This window comes from Pteropus vampyrus, unplaced genomic scaffold, assembly GCF_000151845.1.
Source record: "Pteropus vampyrus isolate Shadow unplaced genomic scaffold, Pvam_2.0 Scaffold2, whole genome shotgun sequence".
NCBI classification, from domain to species: Eukaryota; Metazoa; Chordata; class Mammalia; order Chiroptera; family Pteropodidae; genus Pteropus; species Pteropus vampyrus.
Window position 1 is genome coordinate 27,719,160 of NW_011888783.1, and position 12,446 is coordinate 27,731,605.

Consider the following 12,446-nt stretch of genomic DNA (forward strand, 5'->3'; position numbering starts at 1 on the left):
AAATCTCCAGCTCAGCGCTCACTGTGTTGCGCAAGGCGTGCTCTGCTATGACATGCAGCAAGGCCAGGGACCTGAGCCATGCATTCATAGCATAATTCTTCAGGTTTCTGATTGTGAAAACACCTAAAGGATCAGCTGGAGCAGGGTGGTGGGGGAGGGGAGGACGGACCAGCCTCGCTCAGCCACACTGCCCTAACTCAGTCTGACAGAGCAGGTAACAGCCTCCAGAGAAAAGCCTGTGGATTTAAACATGACATTTTCTATCGATAGTACATGACACAGCGTTTACTTCCCATAACCTGTAATACCGAAGGCACAGACGCTGGAGCATCTGATATAGTAAAATAACTCCACAATGTTCTGAAATCGTACATAAATGAGCAAAAGGCACTATTAGTGGCTGGTATTATTATGCACCTACAACACACATCTCCCAACAGAGGTGTTAACCACTGCCATGTTTTAATCCCTTTTCAATAATTTATTCCATCAGCTCAAAGGAGGCTGTACATGTCCACCTTGCCCAGACGCTCCATAGGACAAGAAATCATTCTTTGGTTTCACAGGTGGACAAGTTTTGAAATAGATACTGTGCCTTATCTTTATTGTCCCTTGTGTCAGTACTGGACAAACTTGCTCTTGGTACATAGTAGCTGCCAATAAATGCTCGCTACACTGACAGAACCACCACAGTCTGACTAAAAGTATAGCAGGTGCTTTGCTGACTCGAATCATCACTAAGGATTTCTTTCCCACATCAAGTACATTACAGAATTATATATGTAAAGGCAAATTTTTCTCCTTCGCCTGAGAGATTAAAAAAAAAGAAAGCGTCTATAATTAAGGATGATTTTTTAAATTGCAGGCAATGTAGTAAAATGAATATTAACACAGATTTGAAACACTTTTAAATAGTTATTACCAAATCAATTTCAAAGCATTTCAATTTAGTAGCAAGCAGGGCAACACATGACAACAAAGCAGCATTAGCATAAAATAAAAAGGGCAGGATTTACAAGTTAAAAAGGAAAATACAAATTATTCCTCTTTGTATCCCTCTCTCTGCATCTGATCATCTCCCTTGGGACATAAAGTCCAGGAAATAAAAGGTCTAAAGCTACCTCTGGAATCACTTTCATTTTATAAGCTTAGCAGAGCACAGAAGAGAGACACGAAAGATAAAAGTCAGCCTACAATAACTTTTTAATGTCATACGCAACTGGGCAGAAAAACAAACATTATCAAACTCTAGTAAGCACCAGCAGGATACTAATTCAAGTATCCACTTCACTGTAAGTCACTTTTGCAGGAGAAATGTATCTGTGAAGGTATTCACCTGACTAAATTTATACCTGCCTCCCAGCTTCAAAGTGAGGACAAAAGTATATGTTAGTCTCTCCCTGCTCCCCAAAGAAAAATGAAAGGCAGTAGGAAGAGCCCAAGTTCTTGCTTTACCCTTTTCAAATTCTGAGCACTTAATCATTCTGAAAGCAACGTGGCCTGGTGGCTCAGGTGTTGAGGAGCCAGGCAGGTGAATGACACAGCTGCTCTGTGTGGGAGACACACCTAATGGGGGAGATGTGGCCACAGTTCACTTGGAATTCCCTCACCTCCCTTCCTGGAGCTATCCTTAACACTAGCTCTCAAAGGGAAGTACACTGCAAAAGCCTTCTGGAGATTATTAATGTCAGCAGGTACAGATAGAAGAGAATGAAAGAGAGGAGTGACTTTTAAGGGCCTATTTCTCAGCCAGAATTGTTCTGTAAGTCCTTCCTCTAGGCACATCTGCTAATAGATAGAAAGGATTTATTATTTTTAAAAATCTTGATAGGAAAGCTGGGTTTTGCTTGTTTCTCATCTAATATCCACCCTCTTTTTTCCTAAAGAGAAAAGCCCATTTCCTTGAAGACACACACACACACACACACACACACTAATGACCGTAATATGGACATAAACGAAAAAGTGCTTTAAAACCTACTGTTTTCAGTGATAGGGGTTGGTTTTTGTTTTTGTTTTTGTTTTTGTTTTAAATCAGATTGGATTTCACACGGATTCTGATGAAAGCACATACTTATTTTCTAAGCAGGGATTAATACAGTTTACAATTTCCATATGCAACAGCTGGAAGGAAGCAAGTTATATCAAGGGAGTATCACTAAGAAAAAATATTTTCTCAGGCATGGAGGAAACACCTTTAAAAGCCACTATATAAAGTTTTCCTTTTCAAAGCAAGTAAAATGAAAAGCTACTTTATGGTGATTGTGTACAGCTGGGTTTCACATTTAAAAGGTTTTCAACTTGCAAATTTGAAAAATCAGACACTAAGTTCTAGGTAATGCCAATGATTTCAATACGTAAAGAGTAAGGAATTTTACTTTAAAAAAAAAAAAAAAAAGATATTCAAGGGAATTCAGTTAATCCCATCCAGCTTAGATAGTATTTCTGCATGACAGAATTATTATACTTCTAAAGACATTTATGTTGGCAGAACTTGGGCCTCCTGAAATAGGATAAAGTGAGACTCCCCTCTGTATAACACAGTAAAGTTGAGACGGGGGCAGGAGGGTTCTGTTAAGCCCTGGCCTCCACAGAGAAAGGCTGGAAGGGGTCCAATAAATTCTTCTAATGGTCATTAGTCTGCTCTTTCTCCTACTAAGCAGTTCCTAAAAAGAAAATTCTCTTCCCTTACAATATGTCAAAACGGTGGAAACAGACACAGGCAGGGAACCCTGTGGCAGCCTTGAGAAGGCCGTCTGGGCATCTGGGAACACAAGCTTCTCTGCAGGCTCTGCTCAGCAAAAATATTTAGATCAAATATTATCGGCGCGATAGATATCAGCTTAAATAGAAGGGGAGGTCCAGGAATGTTTAAGGATGGGTTAGCACTGTTTGAAATTTCCCCTAAATGTCCTAAATGTCCTAAATGTCCTAAATGTACATGGAACTCTGGTCTGAGATGGGAGCCTCTACCTTCCCAAAGCTTGTAATGTCATGCATTTTATACCAGCCCACCTCCAAAACCTTTGCTACTCCAACCTGAGCTCTATGGGTTGACCAATCTTGAAAACTTAAAATGGAAAATTAAACAAAGTCTCTCCCTCTCTTCTCCAGGTCCTGAATAATTTGGAACATGGATCCGAACCAGCCTATTTTACAAGCAGCTGCCAAGCCTTCCAAAACAGAAAGCCAGGGTATCGCACCTCTATCTCTGCCCACTGAGATCACTGTGTTCTTGAATATTTTATTCTATTGAACATTTAAGATGCCCATTTCCAGGCTACACCTTATGAAAACCAGCATTGTTCTGCAGGGAGAAAAACCACAATTGAGTCACAGATCCCTGCTTTCTAAAGAGGCAATGGAACCTGCACACCCTGTATTGATTCAGGAGGAAGTGCTTTCTATCCTCTGGCCCCACCACTCCCGCCTCTTCGAAGAGCTGGAGCTACAGTCTGTCTGGAGAGGAAATACTTGCTTTCTTTCCTTCTCCTCCCTACCACACCCCCAATGTGTCCCTTGGCAACAGATTCTAATTCTGCAGGTCATGGAACAGAGGAACATTGTCACCAGCACAGCGTTTCCGTCTCAGCCACCTGCAGAGAGATCAGCTAAAGCAACATGAAACACAATCTCCAGAGGCTGGGGGTCTCCCATAAAGGGGGACTTACCACATCCTCATTCCTCCCACTTTCATCTGCTGAATGAAGGGAACATGTTGACTTGAGCCAAGAAATGAAGGGCAATCTTAATGACATGAAATGTGTCATTTAACTTTAAGGACAAGACACAGCTTAAAATACAGATGACATTAAAAGATTTGATAATGCCAACTTGGAATGGGGAATCCTGCATAGCTTTTTTATAAACTAACTTAATTAAGGTTCCCTCTTTCAATGCAGCTTGCTAGTAGCAACACTTCTCTTTAATTTTTCATTTCCAACACCGTGCTAGGAGCCCAGCAGATAGCTGGAATAATATAAATGAGATCTCTCTCCATATGGACACAAAAGTAAATAATAAAACAAGTGTTAAGTAAATTGAAGAAAAATATTGAGGTGCTAAGGAGAGCATATAATAAAGGGGAGTAACCGGCCTAGAATTGAGAAATGTATTAAACCTCAATATTCCTACAGCTCAATCTTTCATTGACAATACAAAAAAGCAAACCAGCAACTTTTGTTTCCTCTCTTTAAAACACTTTTTAAATTGCAGTATTGAATTTCAATGAAAGAAAGACAGCGAAAGAGAAGAATAAACGAATGTCATTTTTCATTACTGAAAAAGTTTCAAACTGTCAAACAAAAAACTAACTTGGTTATAGTAAGAGGTACATAATGCCAATGCCAGAACATACAATGAAAAGTAAAAAGCTGTCAAAAAAAAAAAAAATCGTAGCACTGACCAACTTCTTGCAGGAAAATAAACTCCACAGAAGAGAAGAAATTTCAGAAGAGCTAAGAATGCTGTAAAGAAAGTCGTCTGGCTATCACAGAATTAATACCAGAGATCTATCAATGGTGGACAGCTCAGAGAGGGATGGGGCATGAGAATGGAAAAATTAGTTGGACTAAACAGCAGGTGAGGAAGTAGAATGAGATGAGAATGGGGAATTAGCCAAATAAGCTCACTGGAGGGGCTTGAAGCTGAGTGAGAAGAATTTAAATTGCCTACAAAAAACTCAATCCACCATCTGTATGAAATGTCCAGAATCAGCTCATCTATAGAGACAGAAAGTAGAATGAATAGGGCTAGAGGTGAGGGGGGAAATGGGGTGTGACTTCTAACGGGTACGGGGTTTCTTTTTGGGGTGATGAACATGTTCCGCAATCAGATTGTGGTGATGGCTGTACAACTGTGAATATACCCAAGACATTCAACGGTTTAAATGGGTGAATGCTATGGTATGTGAGCTGTATTTCAATAAAGCAATTACTGAAATGAAAACCCGCCAAAGAGCCTGATCCAAGTGAAAACTGAGGGAGGAGGCCACCTTCCTTATGCTGAGGGCCCATCGTGATGCCAAGAGGCCCAGGACCCAGTCCCAGGAGTCTCACAGACCTTCCGAGGCGATCTCCGCAACACAAACTCGGAGAGCCTGCAACTTGGTTTTTCAAATTACTTGAAAGAAACTGCAGGTCACTGAAGAAAATAAGGAGCTCAAATGTTGTTCCATTTGGTTACACATTAATGTGGAAGTAAGTGGGGGTGAGTCCATAATTAAATGTAAAATATCCTTCAAAGACATGTGCATAACGCAGCGAAAGGGAGGGAACTGAACTGTTCAGCAGAACACCAACGTTAGACAGTAGCATGATTTTAGGGCAGAGGGGGACCCAAACAATCTGTCTAGTGGCCCCACACATCTGTTCTCGGAAAGGTGCTAAGCTGGAGACCCAAGATACACAGACGCCCAGGCCCGCCTTCAGAAACGTAAATACAGTCTGTCTGGGATGAAATGTAAAAATAAGGGCTCTAAATTCCCCCGGATGATTCTAATGTGCACCCGGGACTAGGCACTACTGAACTAATCAGAGTCCTTAATTTTACAGAGGGGACTCAATTAAAGGTTGCTAATGTCACCTAGCTGAGCAGCCTAAGAGTCAGGACCAGAATCCCTGTCTTCGGACCCTCAATTCAGGATAACCACACCTACTGTGTGGATGTGCGTGGCCCAGACAGGCCATCTTTAGAAAATCCTGGCCGCAAAACAGTGTTCAGGTCCCATTATAAGAAACTAAAGAACGAACACCTGGAAATAAGTGGGGAAATAAGTGACCCTGAGATTGGGCTGGGGACACTTCACAATACGCTGGGATTTCACTGCCTTGCTATGTGTCCTAGTGGGACCCACTCCCCAACAAATGCAATTCGGTGAGGAGGGCAGATTTTTGTAACCTCACAGGCCAGTCAGTTCTGATGTGGAAAATTTTTAACCAAATGAGCCCAGCATTATAAAATAAACACCAAGGAACGTAAAAGCCAATGCTTCATTCTCTCGGCTATACACGGAGTCGGTGCTGTCTTGCAAAGAACAGGGCGGGCCCTGGCAGACCGACCTTCACAGACCATGCTAAACCCTCTTAAGAAGTGCCTGGTGAATGAATGCTCTGGCTGATGTGCATTGAGCCATTACATTACCGAGCAGTGTGCTTCTTACCTATAATTCCACTGTCCTTGCTTTCCAGGGTGGAACTAGGGCTGCTAATGGTCTCACAGGGACTTTTGTTGGCTGCCGTCTTGCTGACACAGCTATTCAAGGTTGAGCAGGGGCTATCGGTGCTAGGAGATGCGGTGCTGCTTGTTAGTGTGGAGCAAGGACTGATGCCTTGGCTCAGAGCTGTGCACTGTAAGATGAACGGAAGGAGGCGTTAGCAGGGCTCACACAGGACGCTTCTACACATTCTTTTGTTTTTGATGCTAAAACGATAAAACTAAAGACAGGAAAGTGGAAAACGGTTTTTAAAATCTCGGGAGCTTCGTGTCTATATGGTCTTGCAAATTTTAAGAGAAACATCCTTGTTCTGTTCCCCTCCCTTGTGATTCTTCTTTTTTATAGAAATAATTTAGTAGGAATGCACATTTGTAAAACAGAAATAGCAAACAGGCAGACTTCCTTTCATTTCAAGTCTGCGGAAGACAAATGGGTTCTTTGACCTCTGCACGGAAAATCTGGGAACTCTGTTTTTGTAATGTTTCACAAGCACTGCAACCTGATTCAATTCCTGAAGATTTATGGGCTCTGGGATCGGGGGAAGGAGCCTGGTGGCCACTGCAATCTCAATTGAGGCATGACACCCACGCGGAGACCCCCACAGCGGACAGAGGCTCAGGCCCCTCATTGCTATTCAAACGGACACATCTCATCTCAGAAGTGGCAGGCTGCTGTTCCCTAGAATGAGGAGTGCTCTCTGGTAGATGAACCATTTGATCTCATCTCATTTTGTCTCTGCCTCATCACCTATAAATCTTTTCATCACCCCACTGACCCTCCAAAATCTCGGCTGCTAAAAAAGCACAGGAAAGCATATACCAAAGCAGCCAGATGAGAAGAATGGTGCCATAAAGATAAAAGTAGAATCATTACTAAGAAATTCTCTCAGCCACTTTAATTCATTTAGCCACTCTTCTCGGGTGGTGCCTGGAAGGTTAACGTGGGCATTTTCTTAAGTTCTGCACCCTTCCGCTTCTCCTCACCGCCCCACTGCAAAAACCCATAAGGGTTGAAATAAATTTCAATATGCAACAACAGCCCAAACTCCTCTGAGTGCACAATGACTTCCCCACTCAAGAAGGAGGAGAAGATAAGATAGCTGGTTATCCCTTCATTCATCCTCTGAGCAGGTATAAGACGCAGTGTCCTCCTCGGGCATTACCATGGTTTCATTTTTTTCTTCAATGGTTATGTGTGTGGCACTTGGGATCCCTTCTCCCAGTAAAAATCCCAGCCTTGTCAACAGTTCTTGAGCTGCCGGCGAACAGCTCGGTTCATTATCGGCCTTTGCTTCTGGAACAAAGAAAGAAAACAATGAAGATGCCCCTCTGGGGAGTTTCAGTATTGCATCTGGAGGAGTTGGCACCACGGCTGCTTCTCTGGTGTTTCTGTGTAATTTTATAAAATGCACAAAGTTTGACAATGCTGCCTACCCTCTAGCAATACATTTTAATTAAGCGGCTGTGACCGGTTAGGACAATAATAAAAGAGAAACTCCAAGTGTAATGGGTGAAATATTTGACCTGAATCAGAAGAACACAGTGTCACTGTCTGACAGCTATTCCTGTTTCCATGTCATGTGAACAACGAGTACTTCAGACACCAAAAGTAGAAAAAGACCTACCCTTCACCTTCTTCTTTAAGAGCGCAGTGTGGCCAATGCCCACAGGAAGCTAAAATAGAGTAAAACCCAAAAGGCATGCTGGCAGAGGGCCAAGCTACTAAGATGCTGGGGTGAAGCTGAAATGCAAGCTCTCATTAAGCAAGGCAGAGGCATGACTACTTTGGTATAAACTTGTTCTGCCCATCGCACAGCAGTGAAAGACAACGGGATCCCCAGTCAAGGGTCAGTCCTCAGGAGTCGATGTTGAAATGATTTTAGGCCTCAGTGAAATGTGTCCCAAGAGGCAGGACCCGGTATTACACCCCGCCGTCCACGTAGCGATGTAGAAAAATTGGGCCGTGCTCTCAGCATACTCCACAGGAATGCCGGAAGCACCTTCTACCTAAAGGTCACAGGACATGCTCAGAAGCCTTTTCTTTCTCTGGTCTCCCTAAAGCTAGCCATTTTGCTTTTTCAGTCAAGTATTTTATTGTTGGGCTTGATTTAAATATTGAGCTGTAGGTTAACCTTGTATCCAAAAGCCTAAGGGTACATACTTAATTATGATTGACAAAATATTTGCATTATTCATACACCTCTCTTACAGTTTAAAATCAGCATCTATCAGAAAATGAAATAATTTATAAAGTAAACAGTGCTCACAGAAGTTAGAACTTAAGAACAATACGCAACCTGTAATGTAGTCACTCGTCTTAATGTTTTGTTCCTTTTTGTTAAATTGTCTAGGTACCTTGAGCCATACATTCACGAACCAATTTTCCCTAGATGTGGAAATCTGCAGATAATAGATACTGGTCTTAGAAAAATACACTGAGGAAAGAACAAAATAGCGATGTTACCTTTGAGCTATAATGTCACCACCAAAGCTCAACGCTAATTTTGCCTTTTGCAAGGAACCACAAAAATTAAAGCAAGGTGAGCTGAGAAGACCAACTGTATTACCCTCACTCACATATCAGCTTTGCGAAGTCAAGCTCCCAAGACGGCAGCTACAAGGGAAACTAGGTGGCTGTATCTTCAAGGTAGAAAAAGCACCCTACCGCTCGCTTGCTCTCAAAAGTTTGGGGTGCGAAGAAGAGCTGTTTACCAGTGTAGATGTTTTTCAGTTGTTCTAGAAAACTGTAGGGGTAAAAAAACCAAGGCTTGATTGTCTGGGATAAGAGAGCCATACAATGAAAAGTAAAAAGCTGTCAAAAAAAAAAAAAAATCGTAGCACTGACCAACTTCTTGCAGGAAAATAAACTCCACAGAAGAGAAGAAATTTCAGAAGAGCTAAGAATGCTGTAAAGAAAGTCGTCTGGCTATCACAGAATTAATACCAGAGATCTATCAATGGTGGACAGCTCAGAGAGGGATGGGGCATGAGAATGGAAAAATTAGTTGGACTAAACAGCAGGTGAGGAAGTAGAATGAGATGAGAATGGGGAATTAGCCAAATAAGCTCACTGGAGGGGCTTGAAGCTGAGTGAGAAGAATTTAAATTGCCTACAAAAAACTCAATCCACCATCTGTATGAAATGTCCAGAATCAGCTCATCTATAGAGACAGAAAGTAGAATGAATAGGGCTAGAGGTGAGGGGGGAAATGGGGTGTGACTTCTAACGGGTACAGGGTTTCTTTTTGGGGTGATGAACATGTTCCGCAATCAGATTGTGGTGATGGCTGTACAACTGTGAATATACCCAAGACATTCAACGGTTTAAATGGGTGAATGCTATGGTATGTGAGCTGTATTTCAATAAAGCAATTACTGAAATGAAAACCCGCCAAAGAGCCTGATCCAAGTGAAAACTGAGGGAGGAGGCCACCTTCCTTATGCTGAGGGCCCATCGTGATGCCAAGAGGCCCAGGACCCAGTCCCAGGAGTCTCACAGACCTTCCGAGGCGATCTCCGCAACACAAACTCGGAGAGCCTGCAACTTGGTTTTTCAAATTACTTGAAAGAAACTGCAGGTCACTGAAGAAAATAAGGAGCTCAAATGTTGTTCCATTTGGTTACACATTAATGTGGAAGTAAGTGGGGGTGAGTCCATAATTAAATGTAAAATATCCTTCAAAGACATGTGCATAACGCAGCGAAAGGGAGGGAACTGAACTGTTCAGCAGAACACCAACGTTAGACAGTAGCATGATTTTAGGGCAGAGGGGGACCCAAACAATCTGTCTAGTGGCCCCACACATCTGTTCTCGGAAAGGTGCTAACCTGGAGACCCAAGACACACAGACGCCCAGGCCCGCCTTCAGAAACGTAAATACAGTCTGTCTGGGATGAAATGTAAAAATAAGGGCTCTAAATTCCCCCGGATGATTCTAATGTGCACCTGGGACTAGGCACTACTGAACTAATCAGAGTCCTTAATTTTACAGAGGGGACTCAATTAAAGGTTGCTAATGTCACCTAGCTGAGCAGCCTAAGAGTCAGGACCAGAATCCCTGTCTTCGGACCCTCAATTCAGGATAACCACACCTACTGTGTGGATGTGCATGGCCCAGACAGGCCATCTTTAGAAAATCCTGGCCGCAAAACAGTGTTCAGGTCCCATTATAAGAAACTAAAGAACAAACACCTGGAAATAAGTGGGGAAATAAGTGACCCTGAGATTGGGCTGGGGACACTTCACAATACGCTGGGATTTCACTGCCTTGCTATGTGTCCTAGTGGGACCCACTCCCCAACAAATGCAATTCATCGGTGAGGAGGGCAGATTTTTGTAACCTCACAGGCCAGTCAGTTCTGATGTGGAAAATTTTTAACCAAATGAGCCCAGCATTATAAAATAAACACCAAGGAACGTAAAAGCCAATGCTTCATTCTCTCGGCTATACATGGAGTCGGTGCTGTCTTGCAAAGAACAGGGCGGGCCCTGGCAGACCGACCTTCACAGACCATGCTAAACCCTCTTAAGAAGTGCCTGGTGAATGAATGCTCTGGCTGATGTGCATTGAGCCATTACATTACCGAGCAGTGTGCTTCTTACCTATAATTCCACTGTCCTTGCTTTCCAGGGTGGAACTAGGGCTGCTAATGGTCTCACAGGGACTTTTGTTGGCTGCCGTCTTGCTGACACAGCTATTCAAGGTTGAGCAGGGGCTATCGGTGCTAGGAGATGCGGTGCTGCTTGTTAGTGTGGAGCAAGGACTGATGCCTTGGCTCAGAGCTGTGCACTGTAAGATGAACGGAAGGAGGCGTTAGCAGGGCTCACACAGGACGCTTCTACACATTCTTTTGTTTTTGATGCTAAAACGATAAAACTAAAGACAGGAAAGTGGAAAACGGTTTTTAAAATCTCGGGAGCTTCGTGTCTATATGGTCTTGCAAATTTTAAGAGAAACATCCTTGTTCTGTTCCCCTCCCTTGTGATTCTTCTTTTTTATAGAAATAATTTAGTAGGAATGCACATTTGTAAAACAGAAATAGCAAACAGGCAGACTTCCTTTCATTTCAAGTCTGCGGAAGACAAATGGGTTCTTTGACCTCTGCACGGAAAATCTGGGAACTCTGTTTTTGTAATGTTTCACAAGCACTGCAACCTGATTCAATTCCTGAAGATTTATGGGCTCTGGGATCGGGGGAAGGAGCCTGGTGGCCACTGCAATCTCAATTGAGGCATGACACCCACGCGGAGACCCCCACAGCGGACAGAGGCTCAGGCCCCTCATTGCTATTCAAACGGACACATCTCATCTCAGAAGTGGCAGGCTGCTGTTCCCTAGAATGAGGAGTGCTCTCTGGTAGATGAACCATTTGATCTCATCTCATTTTGTCTCTGCCTCATCACCTATAAATCTTTTCATCACCCCACTGACCCTCCAAAATCTCGGCTGCTAAAAAAGCACAGGAAAGCATATACCAAAGCAGCCAGATGAGAAGAATGGTGCCATAAAGATAAAAGTAGAATCATTACTAAGAAATTCTCTCAGCCACTTTAATTCATTTAGCCACTCTTCTCGGGTGGTGCCTGGAAGGTTAACGTGGGCATTTTCTTAAGTTCTGCACCCTTCCGCTTCTCCTCACCGCCCCACTGCAAAAACCCATAAGGGTTGAAATAAATTTCAATATGCAACAACAGCCCAAACTCCTCTGAGTGCACAATGACTTCCCCACTCAAGAAGGAGGAGAAGATAAGATAGCTGGTTATCCCTTCATTCATCCTCTGAGCAGGTATAAGACGCAGTGTCCTCCTCGGGCATTACCATGGTTTCATTTTTTTCTTCAATGGTTATGTGTGTGGCACTTGGGATCCCTTCTCCCAGTAAAAATCCCAGCCTTGTCAACAGTTCTTGAGCTGCCGGCGAACAGCTCGGTTCATTATCGGCCTTTGCTTCTGGAACAAAGAAAGAAAACAATGAAGATGCCCCTCTGGGGAGTTTCAGTATTGCATCTGGAGGAGTTGGCACCACGGCTGCTTCTCTGGTGTTTCTGTGTAATTTTATAAAATGCACAAAGTTTGACAATGCTGCCTACCCTCTAGCAATACATTTTAATTAAGCGGCTGTGACCGGTTAGGACAATAATAAAAGAGAAACTCCAAGTGTAATGGGTGAAATATTTGACCTGAATCAGAAGAACACAGTGTCACTGTCTGACAGCTATTCCTGTTTCCATGT

At 43.0% G+C, this 12,446-nt stretch overlaps 1 protein-coding gene across 4 annotated transcripts in view; it reads right to left on the minus strand.

The window, feature by feature from the left end:
* The window catches only part of TANC1 (tetratricopeptide repeat, ankyrin repeat and coiled-coil containing 1), a 244,115-nt gene that overhangs the window by 71,593 nt on the left and 160,076 nt on the right, over positions 1 to 12,446 (minus strand). Inside the window, exons 5-6 of one of the 4 annotated variants that reach the window (XM_011358985.2) lie at positions 12,033 to 12,163; positions 10,817 to 11,003 (exon numbers count right to left, since the gene is read on the minus strand). The exons of the other annotated variants lie outside the window; for them this stretch is intronic. Of the exons in view, the coding sequence (XP_011357287.1) occupies positions 10,817 to 11,003; positions 12,033 to 12,163 (318 nt within the window). The remainder of the gene's footprint in view (positions 1 to 10,816; positions 11,004 to 12,032; positions 12,164 to 12,446) is intronic. 4 annotated transcript variants of the gene reach the window in all.